The 20,964-nt window shown below is 43.9% G+C and overlaps 1 protein-coding gene across 4 annotated transcripts; it reads left to right on the forward strand.

The window, feature by feature from the left end:
• Positions 1–1,064: 1,064 nt before the first annotated feature.
• Positions 1,065–19,915, forward strand: LOC139478548 (sodium-dependent lysophosphatidylcholine symporter 1-like). 4 transcript variants are annotated; one of them, XM_071261051.1, is made up of 14 exons: positions 1,065–1,114; positions 7,174–7,317; positions 8,027–8,148; positions 8,556–8,682; positions 9,474–9,552; positions 10,092–10,222; positions 12,573–12,666; positions 13,664–13,779; positions 14,040–14,123; positions 14,859–14,942; positions 15,059–15,174; positions 15,809–15,946; positions 17,354–17,530; positions 18,758–19,915. In XM_071261051.1, the coding sequence occupies exons 1-14, from the start codon at positions 1,106–1,108 to the stop codon at positions 18,846–18,848; spliced, it is 1,512 nt and encodes a 503-aa protein (XP_071117152.1). In that variant the 5' UTR covers positions 1,065–1,105; the 3' UTR covers positions 18,849–19,915. The 4 variants fall into 4 exon arrangements, with proteins under 4 accessions (XP_071117152.1, XP_071117149.1, XP_071117150.1 ...); XM_071261048.1 differs by lacking the exon at positions 1,065–1,114 and adding an exon at positions 4,186–4,670; XM_071261049.1 differs by lacking the exons at positions 1,065–1,114; positions 17,354–17,530 and adding an exon at positions 4,186–4,670.
• The last annotated feature ends 1,049 nt before the right edge of the window (positions 19,916–20,964 follow it).

Raw genomic sequence — 20,964 nt, forward strand, 5'->3', positions numbered from 1 at the left:
ATTTGAACAGAGAGGGTGAGAAATCTTAATAAAAAACAAATTCTGATGAAATTGCTATGGTTAAGGTGATATATATTGAGTGAGTGGGTGAGTTGGGTTCAACGCCGCTTTTAACAGTATTCCAGTTTTATCACGGTGTGTCGGCTTAATGTGGGAGGAAAGCCCGAAGGGATGCAGGTCTCAGACGTTTACCTCTTCGGTGAAACCCACGAGCACGGATATGGTGCTGACAAACCTAGAAACAATCATAGGTTTTTGGCGTGTCCAAGGGACGCAACTCTGCACAGCGAAATGCGGCGCCTAAGACGACTGGGCCACCCGTCCTCACTGGTTATATATTGTCAAGGAGAACTTAACAATGGTATTCTTTTCTTGACCCACGTCTGTCTGCATCTAATAAATCAATGGCGGGGCGGCAATTGTAAAACATTTTTTTTATTTTGACACCCGCGTACCAGATAAGCATTTCATGGCATCCAGCGTACTGCACTGGGGTATCCCGAATACCACTAAACAGGGATGGCATCAAGAATATCTCTGGACAGGGCTCGGCATCCGTCATACCACTTAACAGGGCTGGGCATCCGGAATACCACTTAACGGGGCTCGGCATCTGGAATACCACTTAACAGGGCCTGGCATCCGGAATACCACTCAAAAGGGCTCGGCATCTGAAATACCACTCAACAGGGCCTGGCATCCGGAATACCACTCAACAGGGCCTGGCATTCGGAATACCACACAACAGGGCCTGGCATCCGGAATACCACTCAACAGGGCCTGGCATCCGGAATACCACTCAACGGGGCTCGGTGCCCGGAATGCCACTTAAAAGGGCCCCTCTCGCTTACGCTAACGCTGTACTCTGAAGCGAGATTAAATTTAATCTAGGCACAATCATTATGTAAAACTAAACGAGACTGTGCCAATGAAGACACAGCCGAACATTGCTATGCTGCAAAAATAATCCCTAATAGTTCGTGCGGTACGTCAAATCCAAATCACACTGATCGCGCTTTTTGTTTGCTTAGTGATAAAAGCAACTTCCGAGGTGAGGATAACCAGGTCACGTGTTGGCGGAGGTCAAAGGGCACGGGCAGGCAAGATGAGGAAGGTAAATATGCAAATAATTTGATTGATATTATGTAGTGGTAACGGTGGTGGTGCCGATCTTTGTACAGCGCAAATGGTAGAACTGACCACTTATGTGATATGAACTGCTTTTGTAGGCTACGATTCGGAAACAAGAAACATTAGCCGGCCATGTCACCAGATATATCAATGTCATTATCGAGACGGATGTGTCGAGGCGGCCGTCCTGATACAAGTTGATCATTTACATTCTGAAAAACACTTCCTTGTATATATTTTATTGATTATGTTACATGTGTGCCAGGACTGTATAACCATGAAATAACTATCAGGACGTAAACCTCCAGAGTCCGAACACCCCTCTATAACGGGCTGTGAAGCCGAATGTTGGTCTCATTATTCAGGGTATTGGATTAATGTCTGAAAATTATATACCAATCATTTGCCATCAGCATTACATTAATATTTCCACCACGGATGAAAATAGTGTTTATAAGCGTGCGAACAATGGCACACTTCCTTTTGTGTAGAGACAATGACATACATCTGTTAGACTTATGTGGGAATTTCATTACTCGACATTAGTTTACGAGTGATTTTATTTAATTAGAATTTACCGGCAAATTGGTTTAACCTGTTGTGTGGAGTATGGACAACCTTGTGTATGTGGTGGATAATGGAGATCCAATTCACGCGACCGTATTCCCTCTATAAAGAGCCCTACCCGTGGGGATCCCTGACGCCTGTGCTTGTCGTAAGAGGCGACTAAATGGATCGGGTGGTCAGGCATAGTGACTTGGTTGATTTCATGTCATCGTATCCCAATTGCGCGGATGGGTGCACATGATGTCAATCACTGGATTGCCTGGTCCAAAGTTGATTATTTACAGACCCCCGGAAAAAAAGTTACTCGAATATTCGGCGTTAAACAACAACCATTTCAAACACAGCTATTAAAGAAACCAGGGTCCTGTCCCACAAAGCGATCTCAGCGTTACGACTGCCGTTAATCTATGTTAAAGTATGGGCATTCCGCCCGTCTAAGCTCTTCGGTCGCTTTATGAAAAGGGGATCAGGGCCTTCGTATATTCAGTTTACCTTTAGACCCGGTCCATATCACAGGCCGGCTGTTATTATAAGTCCGGCCTTTACTCCCTTTGTATTTGTGGCGAGGGGGATCCGTTTAGTTTAATAAACGCGATGGTATTTTATTGTATTACTGTAATAGGAGACGTCATCAACTGTAGCATAATCGGCTCTTATTTCAAACCGTTGCCTGTCTCTGCCTTTTATAAAGGAAATACGGTAGCCGTGAATTGTTCAACGTGACGGGCGGAGTGTTGAAATAATGTAAAAGAATAACCCAGGGAGGATCTGAATGAATGTGTTTCTGGATCAAGGTCATGTTATATAAACGTCATCGTTTGATTTGCGTTGTGCAGTATCACATATCACAATATCACATCCCTCCATCGGGTGGACACGCTCAGCTTTTCGCAAACACCTGATATCACCACTTGAAAGTCATTCATAAACACATGCTCATGATACAGTCAGGATCGCACAAGGAAATTTCATATGATAACGCGGTACAAAATGTGTAAACACAAAGCTAAACGTGTTTCTTGTCTCATGATTTGACGCGTTTAGAATCTAAACATGTTTAGGATTCTACAATGCACTCTGCTTTTATTTGGAATTTCTTATCATTACCTACATGTTTTGTTGCTTTTTTAAATTATGTTAGTAAATGACTCTATTATTTTACATAGAAGTCGCCCACAAATTATTGCTGCGACCATTTCGTCATTATTCTAGGTCGTGTTTGTGTGGGGAAAGTTGGACTCAAGATGAGTGGTAGTAGACAGGTCATATGTACCTAAAATAATATACACACATAGATCACAGCACATATATGATCATTTGACCACATGCTATCAGTAGAGAAGACTAGACAGTCTGCTACACGCTCGTATCAGCTTGTCGTTAGGCCAAATAAATCGTTTTGTTTTTCGTTATTATAAACTATATTGTAACGGGTATTACCACGCGTTTTAAATACCATTCTTTTACAGTACATCACACAAATACTCTTCCATCATTTAAACACATGTGTACGTGCCTACACGTGCCCCATGATGAGATTTGTTTCTTTTTGTTTGTTTGTTGTTCAACGCCGCACTCGCAAAACGACGGTGGTCTGTAAATAATCGAAACTGGACCAGACAATCCACTCATTAATATCATGAGCATCGATCCACGCAATTGGGATACGATGACATGCATCAACCAAGTCAGCGAGCCTAACCACCCGATCCCGTTGTCGCCTCTTATGACAAGCATAGTCGCCTTTTACGGCAAGCATGGGTTGCTGAAGGCCTATTCTATCTTCATGATGGGAATACATCTATATTGATATTATACAAAGTGTCGTCGGCTTGTTGGAGTGAGTGAGTGAGTATGGTTTTACGCCGCTTTTAGCAATATTCCAGCAATATCACGGCGGGGGACACCAGAAATGGGCTTCACACATTGTACCCATGTCGGGAATCGAACCCGGGTCTTCGGCGTGACGAGCGAACGCTTTAACCACTAGGCTACCCGACCGCCCCTGCTTGTTGGAAGACACGCGTGTATTGTACACACGGTATACGAATTCTTTTCGCCTACACCCCTCCCTACATGACCACACGTGTGTGAATGAAGGGGCACAGTAGTGATCATGAGATAGCCAGTGAGTTTGGTTTGTCGCCGCTTTGAACAGTATTCCAGTTATATCACGGCGTGTCAGCTAAATGTGAGAGGAAAGCCCGAAGTGATGCAGGTCTTAGACATTTACCACTTTGGTGAAACCCACAAGCACGGGTATGGTACTGACAAACCAAGAAACATAATCAGGGCGAACCGGGTTTCTACAATGGGCCACCTGTATACAAAGTCTTCTCGCCTAGCCACGTGTGTGATGGACATCAAACGGAGACAGTAAACACATTTCAAATCGATAAGAAAGAGATGTGTTTCAACTTGAAGACACAACACCAACATCTCTTTATCTCCTTGTGGTTCAATCGCCAGACAGATAGGGTCGAGACCGTGCACTCCTGTCCAACTGGGATACATAGCGGACAACCGACGTCCCAGAACCAAACGGTACTACCAAGATGGGTGATATCTCTCACCCTGCCCCGTGTTCTCAAAATATTGCCCCTTCATCAAGCGCGACCGGTAAAAGGAAGTCGGATAGTGTTAAAAGAGAAGGGCAAGTTTTTAACTCAGATTCACAGGATATCCAGGTGATATTGACTGTTCGAAAAACACTGTCTGTTCTGTCTGATCCTGGAGATGGGGTAGTTAATGGAGGTATGTCGCTGGGGGATGGTGACCTTGAACCCGGGTCACGAGACTTGAGTCTGGAAACGACGCATGTAACTACCTCTGCTGTCGTCGAACACGGTGAACGCTGTGCTGAATCTGTGGATGTAGCCGACGACAATGTCGTCACGATGAGAAAGAGAGGCGGAGTCTCTAATGGAACCACACAAACCGATAACGGTGTCAGACATCTGGAACAAGATCAGGTACAGGACAAAGTCGCTAAGTGGTCGCACGGATTTTCTGACAAGAATTATAGTTAATCTGTATTATTCCGTATACATTCTATACATTCAAAGTACATGTGGTGTGGCAGTTTTCGTCAAAAGAAAGGTGCAGATAGAAACGGTACACTTTTCTTGATCAGTGTTGTGTTTGCTTCAAAACGTATATGTGATTAATAAATATGCTAGGTTTGGCTCGGGACGAATTTTATGCTTAAGGGTGCCAATCCCCAGAATCCGAGCCCTGTTAAGTGGTATTCCGGATGCAAAGCCCTGTTAAGTGGTATTCCGGATGCCGAGCCTTGTTAAGTGGTATTCCGGATGCCGAGCCTTGTTAAGTGGTATTCCGGATGCCGAGCCCTCTTGAGTGGTATTCCGGATGCCAAACCCTGTTCAGTGGTATTCTGGATGCCGAGCCCTGTTGAGTGGTATTCTGGATGCCGAGCCTTCTTCAGTGGTATTCCGGATGCCAAACCCTGTTAAGTGGTATTCTGGATGCCGAGCCCTGTTGAGTGCTATTCCGGATGCCGAGCCCTGTTAAGTGGTGTTCCTGATGCCGGCCCCTGTTAAGTGGTGTTCCTGATGTCGAGCCCCGTAAAGCGGAATTCCGGATGCCCCAGTGCAGTACGCTTGATAGCGGATACCATGAAATGTTTATTTGGAACGCGAATGCCAATATTCCAATGTTGAAATTTTTTTTAGTCATTTTATCTGGCAAATCGTGATAGATTAATAAAATATTTAATCCTCATGGTCACGCATTCTATTGTATGAAAATTCAAGTCGAATTTACTTTGCAGCTGTATCAGCTGTGTACACCGTTATGACTTACGAGTTCTCAAATCGGTTGCCAAGACAAATTTAGTGGTATGCCGGATGTCCAGGGGTTAGGAGTTGACAAACTATAGACTGGTTCCCGGATCCTCCGCTTGGTGTCGCTGCTTTTGCCCTGCCTTCAAAATCTGTCGCAGGAACGAACGGGAACCAGTCTAGGCACCCTAAAACTTGCTCGTTACATGCATTTCATATTCGCAAAAGCGCGAGATGCACGTGCAGAAGGTTCAGTGAACATATACCACGTGCATTACACACGGCCGACTCAGACTATGTTAAAAACACGTCCTCAAAACAACGTTGTTAAAGCATTTAGGATCATTGCCATGGTGAAAAAGGTTCGACAAATCGGTCCCGGGTACCTAATCCTTGAAAATGTCGAACTTGGCTTTTCAACTTTTAGACACAGGGTCTCCGTCGACTAACATGTAAATGATGAGGGATGTGCAATGGCTAGCTCACTGTGATTCCATGCCGGTTGAATTGGATTCCTCAGACACAGTTTACTGAATCCCAAACAAACAGTCCTTGTATTATTCTCTAAATTTCGAGGACCAGGCAAGGTTACAACAAATACTATCTGTTAACGTCTTTCGGTATGACTGGCCAGAGGATCGAACTACAGACCTTCCGATCCCCAGTAGACGCTTTTTCCACTGGGCCAAGGAGGTTTTTATACTTAGGAGATAAACCTACTGTGTTTTCAATGTAGAGCTAGGTTACCTGTAGATTTAACCTCGCTCAATTGAATTTGGAACCGAACGCGCAGCCTGAGGTTTCAAATGTTAAATTTAGCGCGGTTAAATCTACAGGTAACCTAGCTCTACATTGAAAACACAGTAGGTTTATCTCCATTCTACCGTGTCTAAATAAAACGCGAACTCTTTGGCGTTAGCAAATATACTGAGTGAAGCGGCATGGGTTGAGTTCAATGTTTTGAGTGGGTTATCGATCTGAATTACGGAATCACCGAACAAAATATGGCGTTTGATATACTCAAGCAGTTTGTTTACACCGTAATACTTCACTCGAATCTATGACAGACATTGAAAGCATATAAGCACGGCAACTTGGTAAGCTAACATGAGGTGGGCATCCCTAAAGAAAACAAATCAAGCTTTGCAAGGCTTTCGCTCTACATTGCGCGTCACTATATAAATACGCCATGTACCCATAACTATACAATCTGGACGCTTTCACCTGGAACTGTACCGTCAGAAATCACATGATTGTGGCCTCTTGTTTATTGTTTGATATCCCCGGGGGTATTCTTGGGCAGAATGGTTCCCCAGTACACTATGCTCCGCGTAATTGAGTCGACATGGCCGCTTGGGTGACATCTACTCTAACAATTGGTTGCTCATGCTATCAGTCACAGGATTGGATGGCCCAGGCTATTTTAGAGACAAAGGTACTTGTGTCAGGCAGCTGTGATATGACTGGAATAGTGGAATGCGGCGCAAAACAAAAGTCACCCCACTCACTCACTCACTCACTCACTCACTCACCTACTCACTCATTTACCCACCCTCCCTCCCGATCACTCACTCACTCACCCGTCAACACGCCCGCCCGCCCGCCCACTCATTCACGCACTCATTCACCTAACCACTCACTTACTCACTCACTCACTCACTCTATTATTTTGCAGTACTTGAGGATCCGGGAAGATGAGGAAGAGAAGCCATTGTCGGTAATAAGCAAGATCTGCTTCGCTGTCGGTGGCGCCCCCTACCAGATCTGTTCCACCATCATCGGCTTCTACCTCAACATCTTCCTCCTGGAAGTCGCACAGGTCAGTCCAGGTTATGTTTTCATTAATGAAATCTGTAGTCGCATACACCCCAGGGTGAGGAGAAATAAGTTCACGGACGCAGCGCCATTGGGCGGTTACTTGGCCCCATGAAGATCCTTGATAGAATAGGTCGTCATCAACCCATTCTTGTGGTAAGAGGTGACTATGCTTGTCGTAAGAGGCGACAAACGGGACCCGCTGACTTGATTTTGCATGTCATTGTATCACAATTGCTTGGATCGATGCTCATGATATCAATCAGTGGATTGTATGGGCCAGACCGCCGTCATACAGCTGTAACATTGCTGATCGGGGCGTCGATTACCAAAACAAACACAACTTTGTAAATGGGGAAATGATGGTTCAAAATTTATTTATATCGCGTGCGTGCGTGCGTGTGTGTGTGTGTGGCTGCTTGTTCTAGTCCGGAAAAATGCGGGTTTTATGGTGCTAAGCCCTCTGAGATACCATTTCTCCGATCCGACCAGTCCTTGTTTCAGCCCCTTAGTGGCGCATTATAAATGGACTATTTGTCATAAAATCAAAAGGTAAACAAATTCTCTGCAACGCTAAGTGTACAGTATCAGAACCAGCAAAGTCACAAGGTTATATACAACGGTTGAAATAATATTGCAGTCTTGAGGGATCCTCTAACACTACTGAGTCAACAGGAGTTTTTTCGTCATTCACAAGTCCTCATTGTCCACAGATCTCGCCCGAGTACATCTCCATCATCTTGTTCGGAGGCAAGGCCTGGGATGCCATCACTGATCCCATGTGTGGCTATCTCGTCAACAGAACGGAGACCAGATTCGGCAAGATGCGACCATGGTGGGGTTCCATCCACGCCGTTAGTGTATTTGATTTTAGGCCTCCGCGTTTAAATACTTGAGCATTCCCCTTAGAAACAGACTTAATTCTATTTCTATAAGTAAATATGTGTAATAAAAATAATCATAATCATAATCAGGGTGATTCTAGGACTCGAACCTAAGATTTAGGATCCTGGTACACCTAAGGGACGCAACTCTGCACAGCGAATTATAGCGTCTTAGCTGGTATGGCGACATGCCCCCTTATTTGATAAGGTGTTCAATAACAAAAGAGTACTAGTGTTAGGCAACTACTCGATAACCTTATAAAACGAAATCGGAAACATTGATTTCATCACTTTATATACTGGCCTGCTTCATCAGCATGACCTGTTACATGACATTACTACTGTGGTTCCTCTTCAGGATAATCATGTCTGCCCCCTTCGCCTGTGTCACGTACTTCTTCCTGTGGTACGTCCCAGACCTGTCTGACGAGGGGAAGCTGGCCTACTACTTCGTCATGTTCTGTGCCTTTGAGGGTCTGCTCTCGGTATGTATGTGTGTACATCGGCGTGTGGAAATGTACAGTGAAACCCCATTAATCCGGCCTGTACAGTTCCCATTGCAATTGTCCGTATTAACAGATGTCCGGATAAACGAAACATGTAATCCTACAATCATAACCTGGAATGAGGTTTTTCTGGACACTAACAGGGTTTTGCTGTATCCCTGATCTTGTTTGTTATTTGACGCTGCACTCAGCAATATCCTAGCAAAATGACGGCGTTCTGTAAATAATCGAGTCTGAAGCTGCAATTGGTCATTGAACATCGATCTACGCAATTGGGATACGATGACAAGCGTCAACCCAGTCAACGAGCCTGATCCCCGATCCCTTTAGTCGCCTCTTACGACAAGCACAGTCGCCTTTTACGACTAGCATTGGTTGCTGAAGACCTATTTTCTTACCTATTATCCCCCACTTGTTCTAATCCTGACTCAATGATAATATTCACAAGGAGATGAAGTACACTTAAGCGGACATGCTTTATACACTGCTGGAGCATTTTCAAACCATGCCAAACACCATTGCATCATACCAATAACGTTGTGAATGAAAGAGTGAGTGTGGTTTTACGCCGCTTAATTCTGTTATATCACGACGTGTTAGAGTGGTGGGGGAGCAAAGCCTGAAGTTTATCACTTTCACAAACCAAGATGCATAATCGGGGTTCGAACCTACAGTTTCGCAACTCTCCTTGACACTATCACAAAATGTATTTACTCTTGACTCTTTAGTTATGATGATTGTGTTCTCTGACCGCGCATGCGTCATTGTAGGGTCTGCACGTGCCATACACCGCCCTCACGATGTACATCAGCAACAATCAGAAGGAGAGAGACTCCGCCACGGCCTACCGTGAGTCCAACATCGTCAACCTTACCTTTGTGTCAGATCAGTTTTACCTTTGTCTGAGCTTAGTTATATCCTTATCTGAACTCAGTTATACCCTAGTCAGAACTCAATTGTACCCTTCAGTTGTCTGACCTCAGTTATATCCTTGTCTGACTTCAGTAATATCCTTGTCTGAACTCAATTTTACCCTTGTCAGAACTCAATTATACCCGTGTCTGATGTCAATTATACTCTTGCACTTGTCTGAACTCAGTTATACCCTAGTCTGGCCTCAGTATTGCTCTTATCTGAACTTAGTTATATCCTTGTCAGAATTCAGTTCTACACTTGTCAGAACTCATTTTTACCCTTGGCTGAGATCTGTTGTATCCTTGTCTGAAATCAGAGATATCTTTGTCTGAACTCAATTATACTCTTATCTGTGCCAGACATTTTTCCTTAAAGATTGCGCCCCATTTTGACAAACCTAATATAAGCAGTCGGTCAAATATCCATGATAGTCGCTATTCAGATACATATATCAGTTCTACTTTCTGTATCAGGAATGGTGTTTGAGGCGGTAGGAGTTCTCAGCGGCGCCATCGTACAAGGCAAGCTCATAGAGGAATACCGTACAGTGGGCACCTGTGAGAACCCTGACTCCACCACATCGCCACGTCAACTCGACAACCAGGTGGGCAAAGCAGCCTCAAGTTAGCAGCGCGTTCGCTAGTCAGTTTAAGTCCAACGCTGCCTGTTAGCTTTTAGTTCTTGAACAGTTTTTGGAAAATAGGCTAAAATCTATGATATTTTTTATATTTGTTGGACATAAAGTAACGAACCCGCTGATTGTTGGTTTTTAGTAATTCAAAGGTACTTGGAACCTGAACTGTTGACGGGGCACGGGTGGCCCAGTCGTCTAAGGCGCCGCGATTCGCTGTGCAGAGTTGCGTCCCTTTGGCATGCCAGAAACCTATGATTGTGGGTTCGAATCCCGGTTCGTTCCGATTATGTTTCTAGGTTTGTCAGCACCATACCCGTGCTCGTGGGTTTCACCGAAGTGGTAATCGTCTGAGACCTGCATCACTTCGGGCTTTCCTCCCACATTAAGCTGACATGCCGTGATATGACTGGAATAATGTTGAAAGCGGCGTTAAACCCAACACACTCACTCACTCACTGAACAGTTGACCGAAAATATACCATTTACTATCTAATATAAACTGAATAATCTATGATAGTGGGTTTAAATCTGAGTTAATAACTCGCCCTTCTCTTTTAACACTATCCGCTTTCTTTTACCGGTCGCGCTTGATGAAGGGGCATTATTTTGAGAACACGGGCAGGCTGAGAGATATCGCCCATCTTGGTAGTACCGTTTGGTTCTGGGACGTCGGTTGTCCGCTATCTATCCCAGTGGGACAGGAGTGCACGGTCTCGACCCTATCTGTCTGGCGATTGAACCACAAGGAGATAAAGAGATGTTGGTGTTGTGTCTTCAAGTTGAAACACATCTCTTTCTTATCGATTTGAAATGTGTTTACTGTCCCCGTTTGATGTCCATCACATACGTGGCTAGGCGAGAAGACTTTGTGGCCCAGTTGTAGAATCCCGGTTCGAGTTGATTATGTTTCTAGGTTTGTCAGCACTATACCGTGGTTTCACCAAACTGGTCAAGTCAAGTCTTTATTCATATGAAGGCCACTGGCCCATACACAGGTAAAGTGCATACATACATATTGCAATGGTACATGAATTCTTAAGTAAGTGTTTGCGAAACTCGGCCTCACTTCATAACTTTGACATAAATATTTACATAAGTTTCCTAATAACCAAACCTCGTTCGAATACAGACGCGTTCTAAATTTATAGAGAGTCGGATTATGGCGATGCATTTCAGGCACAGAGAGGTGTCTTATGTTCTTATAGGAGTTACATATTAAGATATAATTTTATTCATATTCTATCCCTAGATCACGAAGAGGACATAAACGTAAACTTAAATCAATACCCGACCATTAGACGGTCTTTTCGTTAACTTTCAACCCTAACAATCCCGCTCTCAGTCCTATCAATATGTTACGTTGTTTTCTATGTGGGTGAGGTACTTCTAAGGTTCGATTAGGTTTTTAAACTCTCTCTATATATATATCTATTATATCTTGACTCTTTTCTATAGAACTATTCCATAATTGATGATACAGTTGCATCCTTTCTATACAATCCGTCCAAATCCAAATCTACGTGAAAACAATAAAGTGCGCACAGTAGGTGCATGGGTTTGGTATCCACAATTATCATAGTACATAGACATATCATGGGCTTTCTTTGGAATTTTATCCTTATGAATTTCGGTAAGTTTAAGGAAGTATTTTATAAAACGACAGAGTGCATTTATGTATAACGGATATCGGCCACATTCTCCATATACAATTACTTTAGGTGTTTGGGGGTCAACGTTGTGGACCAGTGATAAACATTTGAGACTTGTATCACTTCGGGATTTCCTCCCACATTAGCTGACACGCCGTGATATAATTGAAATACTGTTAAAAGCGGCGTTAAACCCAACTCACTCACTCACTCACTCACTCACTCACTTCCGTGCTCAGGGCTTCAAAAAAGTGGCAAACGTCTAGGACCTGCTTCAATGAGGCTTTCCTCCCACATTATTCTGACCCGCCGCCATATCATTGGAATACTATAGTGGAATCACAGTGAAAGATCTCCCGCATCAGCCTTGGCTCAATGCTCTCAGTGCTAAGATCCTTTGTTGAACGGGAACAGTTTTCAGTGATAAAGTTGGTTTCATTAAATAATCCCTATACAATGGACTGACCTAGACACAGTACATGTACAAAAGTTGTTCTTCTAGCCTAGTGGGTAGAGCGCTGGCGTGTCACCCCGAATATCCGGGTTCGATTCGCCAAATTTTGTACAATGTGCGAAACGCATGGTGTGTGGTCCCCGCCGTGATATATTCACATGAAGATATATGCGGTGTAAAACACAACGCACTCACTCATAAGATCACCTGTTTGTAGAAATGGTCTTACATGGTTGGGGCCGGCTTTGTGGTCAGCATCTACTTCGTATGCGCCTGTATCGTCTTCTTCGGCGTCAGGGAGAAGAAAAAAGGTAAGTACCGGACAGAAATGGGAAACAGCGTGTATTCTTTCGCTTCCAACAGTGGTCTCCTAGTTTCGAAGAATATTTATTGATAAGTCGACTTGTATATAATCATATCTAAATGTAAGATAAAGAACTTTCGTGACCCTAAATATTTTTTGATACTTTTGTTTTTATTTTTAAAGATTTTGCATACACGAAACTACTTTTTAAGTCGCAAATACAAGGGGTGGTGAACCGTCCCTGTGCGTTATGTAGGGGGAATTTACGTTTCAAGGTTTATACATTTGTAATGAAATAATTTAATATCCGGTAGACAACTACACAAAAAGTATATAATAAATAAGATATTCCATGTGTCGAGTGAAATATCATGTTTCTCTCATCTCGTGACAGGGGGAAAGGAGATATTTTCACGAGTGGCGTAGACATGATATTTCACTCGACATATGAAATATCCTCTTTGATGTATACGTCGTGTTGACGTATGTGCCCTGACGTATGTGTCTTATTGACGTATGTCGTGTTGACGTATATGGCGTGTTGACGTATGTGTAGTGTTGTTACCCGTGAAGATCTGGGGTAGAATAGGTCTTAAGCAACCCATGCTTGCCGTAATGCGGCGTCCACACAATGCCGATTATAGTTCCCGTTTGAGATCAGACAGCGCTACGCCACGAATCACAGGATCTTGATCAGACTTTTGACAAATATTAATCAGGAATGGTCCTATCAAGGACGGCAGTAAAAATCCTGAGTGTGTGACTGAGCCCCAACAGGCTTCCATGCTTGTTGTAAGAGGCGACTCACGGGATTAGGTGGTCAGGCTTGCTAACTTGGTATCCCACTAGCGTGGATCGATGCTCATGATGTCAATCACTGGATTGTCTGGTCCTGACTCGATTATTGACAGACCGCCATCATATAGCTGGAATATTGCTGAGTGCGACGTTAAACAACAAACAAAACAAACAAACGTCGAGTTGACATGTGTATAATGTTGTAGGGGTGGCTGACGGGAACGATCAAGTCGGCTTCTGCCAGGGTCTGAAACTGGTCTTCGGTTATGGTCCCTATGTCAAGGCCGCGATGACCTTCCTGTTTCTTTCTATAACAATATCAGTGAGTCCAAAGTCTGTCATTCCTCACTGACCTCGCCAAATAAGGGCACAGAGTATGCTGGAAAAATCTTCGATTACTAAACTCCTGATACTATCAGATAAGAAGTGAAATTACCGTTAATCAGATTTGTCATTATTACATGAATCTACATCGCGTGTGGAATAACGTTAAATATTACAAAGTCATGAATAAAGTACAATAAGAATGATCGAAAACAATGTAACATGAGTCATATACATCCATGATGCTGTGTCTCTTAGGTAGTGCAGGGGAACCTGGCCTTGTACTGCACGCATTCCCTCAACATGGGGCCTCAATTCACAAACTTCATCCTGGTCTTGTTGGTAGGTATTCGTTGACACAAGTGCATTCTCTCTGTACAACCTCATTTAAATTTACATTTTACATACATATCATGATATCATGGTTACGAAATATGGGACCACCTCCGTGGTCCAGTGGTAGAGCGTCCGCCCGGAGAGCGGACTGGTCGGCTCGGAGTCAGCATACTGTGTTTGAGTGGGGTATTCATGTTAAACCGTGGCATGGTATCTCAGTGAGCTAGCACTATAAATCGGCATCAGTCCGGACTAGTACAAGCAGCCACACACACGTACATACACGTCGCTATATAAGTGTAATAATCTTGGACGCGACGTACAACCCCATTTCACCTCACCTCACCTCACCTCACCTCACCTCACCTCACCTCACCTCACCTACAAAATATGGACATGCTTCCCGTCAGAGGTGACTGACTATGATTGTCGTAAGAGGTGACTGACGGGATCTGGTGGTCAGACTCGCTGACTTGGTTGATGCATGTCATCGTATCCCAATAGCGTAGATCGATCCTGGTGACATCAATCACTGCATTGTCTGGTCCAGACTAGATTATTTACAGACCGCCGTCATACAGCTGGAATATTGCTGAGTGTAGCGTTAAACAACAAACAACAAACAACAAACAAAACAAAATATAGATCTATCGATCACATAAAACTTAACGTACCGTTTTATCAAAGAGTACCGTTATGTTCAGCTGTGTATTTTGACAATTTACTACATTGTTATTGCAGCTGGTGTCTATATTCAGTATGCCAGTATGGCAGTTGGTGTTGTCTCGCTACGGCAAGAAGACAGCTTACGCTGCCGGCATGATCGTAAGTCTTGCGTACGCTACGTCTACTTTGTTTTCTAGTCCCTGTATCAGCTATTCTGTCATGCCAGTGTTGATCGTGCACACTTACCTTGATGAAACCCATTGTGATTGTTTCAGATATTCATCCCAGTGCTGATCGTTCAACTGTATCTGCCAAAAGACAATGCGTATCTCTACTACATAACTGTAGCATTCGCCGGCCTCAGTGTGTCAGTGTCATTGTTGCTACCTTGGTGAGTTGCCCTGTGTGTCATTGTTGCTACCTTGGTGAGTTGCCTTGTGTGTCATTGTTGCTACCTTGGTGAGTTCCCTGTGTGTCATTGTTGCTACCTTGGTGAGTTTCCCTGTGTGTCATTGTGGCTACCTTAGTGAGTTGCCGTGTGTGTCATTGTTGCTGCTTGGTGAGTTGCCTTGTGTGTCATTGTTGCTACCTTGGTGAGTTGCCCTGTGTGACATTGTTGCTACCTTGGTGAGTTTCCCCCTGTGTCATTGTTGCTACCTTGGTGAGTTGCCCTGTGTGTCATTGTTGCTACCTTGGTGAGTTCCCTGTGTATCATTGTTGCTACCTTGGTGAGTTGCCCTGTGTGTCATTGTTGCTACCTTGGTGAATTGCCGTGGGTCATTGTTGCTACCTTGGTGAGTTGCCCTGTGTGTCATTGTTGCTACCTTGATGGGTTGCCCTGTGTCATTGTTGCTTCCTTGGTGGGTTGCCCTCTGTGTCATTGCTGCTACCTTGGTGAGTTGCCCTGTGTCATTGTTGCTACCTTTGCGAGTTGCCCTCTGTGTCATTGTTGCTACCTTTGCGAATTGCCCTCTGTGTAATTGTTGCTGGCACTATATGAACGCTCGCGTGTCTTTCTGGTGCAGGTCAGTGCTGCCGGACATCCTGGACATGTTCATGCTGGAGAGGAAGACGAGGAAGGATGCTCTATTCTACTCCTTCTACGTGTTCTTCAACAAGTTCTCCGGCGGGATGGGGCTGGCAATATCCCAACTTGCCCTGCAGTGAGTGCCTTAACCTTAAAGGGGCCTTGGCTCCGGCTACTTGACAGCCCCAGTAGGATGGATGGTGCTTAAACCTTAAAGGGGCCTTGGCTCCGGCTAATTGAAAACCCCAGTATGTTTGATGGTGCGTTAACCTTAAAGGGGCCTTGGCTCCGGCTACTTGACAGCCCCAGTTGGTTGGATGGTGCTAACCTTAAAGGGGCCTTGGCTCCGGCTACTTGACAGCCCCAGTAGGTTGGATGGTGCTTTAACCTTAGAGGGGCCTTGGCTCCGGCTAATTGACAGCCCCAGTATGTTTGATGGTGCGTTAACCTTAAAGGGGCCTTGGCTCCGGCTAATTGACAGCCCCAGTTGGTTGGATGGTGCTAACCTTAAAGGGGCCTTGGCTCCGGCTAATTGACAGTCCCAGTAGGTTGGATGGTGCTTTAACCTTAAAGGGGCCTTGGCTCCGGCTAATTGACAGCCCCAGTTGGTTGGATGGTGCTTTAACCTTAAAGGGGCCTTGGCTCCGGCTAATTGACAGCCCCAGTTGGTTGGATGGTGCTAACCTTAAAGGGGCCTTGGCTCCGGCTAATTGACAGCCCCAGTTGGTTGGATGGTGCTTTAACCTTAAAGGGGCCTTGGCTCCGGCTAATTGACAGCCCCAGTAGGTTGGATGGTGCTTTAACCTTAAAGGGGCCTTGGCTCCGGCTAATTGACAGCCCCAGTAGGTTGGATGGTGGATAACCTGAATACAGGTCACGTACATGAAATGCATAAATCACGGGGGGAATCACTATTCTCAGTACTCGCCCTAGTCTGTCTTAAACCATATTATTTTCCTTTCCGGACAACCCTTTCTGAAACGCTATGGCTGTAACTGAAGTAAGCCTCGACTTTTTTTGCAGGTTATACTGAGGCTCCCTTGTTTCTATCAAAATTATATATTTTCAGAGGCTAAGCATTACTTAAGCAGAGACTGTGCAAACTTATCAAGACAAAGAAATGCCCACTCTTCTCAAGAACTTTTTAGCATGGTGTAGACTGGACGAGTGGGAGAGTTTTTAATATTTTCCTCATTCGCGCTCCTACTGGTAGTCCTGTCGCCCAATTCGCTGTACAGAGTTGCACACCAGAAAACTATGATCGTGGATTCGCCGCGAGTTTGTTTCTAGGTTTGTCAGCACCATACACGTGCTTGTGCGTTTCAAAAAGTGGTAAAGTCTGCGACCTGCATCACTTCAGGCTTTCCTCCTACATTAAGCTGACAAGCTATATACCTGGAATATTGTTCCAAGCGGCGTTAAACCCAACTCACTCTCTCATGTGTACGATGTTAAGTGAACACGTTAAATTTCATGTATTATAACCCAGAGATGTTTGTCTGCACGGCGCCACCTGGTGTACAATTACCCATCTTTGCTTCAGATTCGGTGGTTACAAAACCGGAGTCTGTGACCAACCGGAATCGGTGGACTTAACACTGCGCATGCTCATAGTCCCTGGCCCCGTGCTCTGCGTGATAGTAGCTCTCATGTTTCTGTGGAGCTACCCGATTGACGAAACCAAACGCAGACAAATCAAGAAAGATGTACACGATATTATGTAAGTCGCGACGCCGATGGCGATCCTTGGTTTTTGGTTATTGTCTGTCTGGGGTCGTGTCGTCACCCCCTTTTTTCAATCTGATGACATTTTGTATGCGCGAGGGAGTTAACTGACTGTCAAAGTCCAGTTTCCACCCTTGCCGAACAAGGCTGGAATTTCCAGGCTCGGTCGTAGCGCCACCAGTGGCTATTACGAATTATGTCCCTTCCATGTCCCTCCCATTAACCAATCAGATTCCACCTCTCATATTACTTGCATTTGCTTCAAATAAAGTGGCGTCGCCCAGTCAAATCGATCTGACCGATAATTCAGATCTATAGTGTAATAGAACGGCTCTTGCGTCGCAAAGTGCATCGAATCACGTGATCACATTAATTAAAAACATGAAACGATTTGGAAAATATCTGTTGACACTACGTTGTCAGTACACATGCTTTGCAAATCCGGCAATCGACCGAAATCTGTACGGCATTTTACGAACCGTATGTCGATTTCATTTCGCGATTTTGATCAGACTAAGCATAGACTCCTTAGTCCAGCCAAATTATAACTCCATAATTCCAGCCTAGTTCGGTAATTGTGGGAACTGGACTTTATAGCAAGTTAACTCCCTTGCCTCGGGAAGTTGGCGCATTGCCTACCATGATAACTGTGTTTGTTTGTTAAAGTAAACTCAATAATGGTTTGTAAATAGTGTTTGTGATTTTTCGGGGAAACGGTCTTGGGTGGGCTACGGCGACATCATGACGTATTGTTGCTGAATACGGTGATAGCATGACGTAGTGTTGCTGAATATGGTGATAGCATGACGTATTGTTGCTGAATACGGTGACAGCATGACGTATTGTTGCTGAATACGGTGATAGCATTACATATTGTTGCTAAATACGGTGATAGCATGACGTATTGTTGCTGAATACGTTGATAGCATGACGTATTGTCGCTGAATACGGTGACAGCATGACGTATTGTTGCTGAATACGGTGATAGCATGACGTATTGTTGCTGAATACGGTGACAGCATGACGTATTGTTGCTGAATACGGTGACAGCATGACGTATTGTTGCTGAATACGGTGACAGCATGACGTATTGTTGCTGAATATGGTGTAGCATGACGTATTGTTGCTGAATACGGTGACAGCATGACGTATTGTTGCTGAATACGGTGATAGCATGACGTATTGTAGCAGGACACATTGATAGCATGACGTATATTTGCAGGACACGACCGGCCAAGACGTCCCGGGATGACAGCAATCAAAGCAGCATTTCCTATGAGAGTATACGGGTCACTTCCAACACAGAGTTCTGATCACTCACTCACTCAATCACTCACCCCAGTGTACGAGTCTTCAATATGGGCATCTCATTCCATGATATCATTGCTGTGGTAGAGGACAAATAACATCACAAAGTTGTTCACATAAATAACTTCGCGTTTCCTTTTTCCCCGAAAGCTGAGCTTTTATTATGGTGTAGACTGGTTCAAAGAATTATGTCAAGGTGCCTGGTGCCAATGTTCTGCGATGTGGTCTGCGGTGTGGTCTACGCTGTGGTCTGCGCTGTGGTCTGCGCTGTGGTCTGCAGCATGGTCTGCAGCATGGTCTGCGGTGTGGTCAACACCATGGTGTGAGGTGTGGTCTGCACTGGAGTCAATGGTTGTCGTGCCTGGATACTGGATACGTGAAACAAAGGCTCACTTAAAGGGACATTAAACATGATACAAGCATGGTGCATGGCACAGGATTATACAAACATGGTACATGAAACAATTTGACAAACTATGAGGTACATCTTACGTAATGACCGACAAATGATACAATAACATTAAACATGGTACATTTAGGCTGAGATTTTGTCTGGAGATTAGATATATTGCCAGCTATGGCTGCAAAATTTGATATATATATATTTTTATTAAACCTATGAGACTGAAATTGTTTTGTAATAAAATACCTTGAAACAGTGTAATTTTGGTGGCAGACAAAAATTTTCTAAATAGATAAATCATGTTTTCAAGAATTTTCTTGGACAGTTTATTGTTTGCGATAAACGTCATGAAAAAAACACGTGGTATATCATGATACAAACAAGCGGTCCATGACACTTCATAACAATACTTAAAAAACAATATATATAGACATATATATAGTCACGTGTGTGTTAAAATGACTGACTGTTGTTATCAGTATGTTTATATACGTACAATGTTAAGGGTCTGGTGATGTCCTCGTCGAACAACTGGTGCTAGGCACTGATTGACCCTCAAACCAAGTGTATCAAACGTCCATTCTATAATGATAAATATATCGTTTTAGAATGGAGATCTAATACTTTTGATACACGAGGGTGAATTTATACTCATCTTATGTATACATGTTGCTCTGATATTAAATATAATGTATATCTACACTTTCCTTATTGGGTGTTTTCACGCGTTGGAACTGCCACAGTTGTGTGACAATTGTTATATTTGGGATAAAACTTTCTAAGTAAACTACAGATTCTCGTACTTTTTGAAAATTGAGTTCCGTCCGGAATTCGAACCCACACTGCCAGAGTGAGGCAACTAATCGCCAGTAGTCAGCGATCTAACCCACTCAGCCACCGAGGCTTCCACAAAAATGAAAGTCCGACAACTGGTAGTCTAGATCGGTCGGAACTCAACCCCAAAAGGTACGAGAATCTGTAATTTACTAAGAAAGCGTTATCCCAAATATAACAGTTGTTACATTTGACCACTTTCTAAATGGCATTGTGAATACATGCCACAGTTGTGGAGTTTTACTTTGGCCGGATGTGACACAGTTCAAGTATTATGTATTGTGTTAGTTCCGACATGAGTGTGATAAAACAAGGACTGGTCGGCTCGAATTTAATATACTGTGTCTGAGTGGGCTATTCATGTAAAACTGTGACATGGTATCTCAGAGAGATATAGCAATATTAGACACTCACACGCGCATGCACGTCGCTACATAAGTTCAATAATCTAGACCTCGTCAAAAGTGTCGCACACCAAGATATTTTTATAATCAGAAAACATGGGTAAGGATAAGCTTGAAAACGAAACATAAGCAATCAGTTTTGTTACTTAATGTAAAAAATATGTTAATTTTATGAAAAATAAGAAAAATGAGCATTTGCAAAGAAAAAAAAGTAACTTTATTCGCCAGCTACTATAAGGACTGTAATTGGGGATCAATAGAGGCAGGATAACTGTCAGGAATGAGGTGGACAGATCAACATGTACGTGTCTTAATTACGTTATACCAATGTCACAGTTAAATGATGAACAGTGTAAGTATATATCTGCTGTAGCCACTCCGTAGACGAAGTACGTCTCCTCAAGCTCAAAATCAGACGCCTGATCTTCTACCGAAGGAAGTGTTGCCATTCCTAGTGCAATGCCTTGGTCGATTCTCGAA

The sequence above is a fragment of the Haliotis cracherodii genome, unplaced genomic scaffold (genome assembly GCF_022045235.1).
Source record: "Haliotis cracherodii isolate W230 unplaced genomic scaffold, xgHalCrac1.p SCAF_4, whole genome shotgun sequence".
In the NCBI taxonomy this organism is placed as follows: Eukaryota; Metazoa; Mollusca; class Gastropoda; order Lepetellida; family Haliotidae; genus Haliotis; species Haliotis cracherodii.

Excerpts from the sequence above, each read along its gene's own strand:
- LOC139478548 (XM_071261048.1), top strand. The coding sequence starts at position 4,254 with ATGGGTGATATCTCTCACCCTGCCCCGTGTTCTCAAAATATTGCCCCT. Across the intron at positions 14,943-15,058 it reads CTTACGCTGCCGGCATGATC|ATATTCATCCCAGTGCTGAT; the intron begins GTAAGTCTTGCG and ends TGATTGTTTCAG. Across the intron at positions 15,947-17,353 it reads ATATCCCAACTTGCCCTGCA|ATTCGGTGGTTACAAAACCG; the intron begins GTGAGTGCCTTA and ends TCTTTGCTTCAG.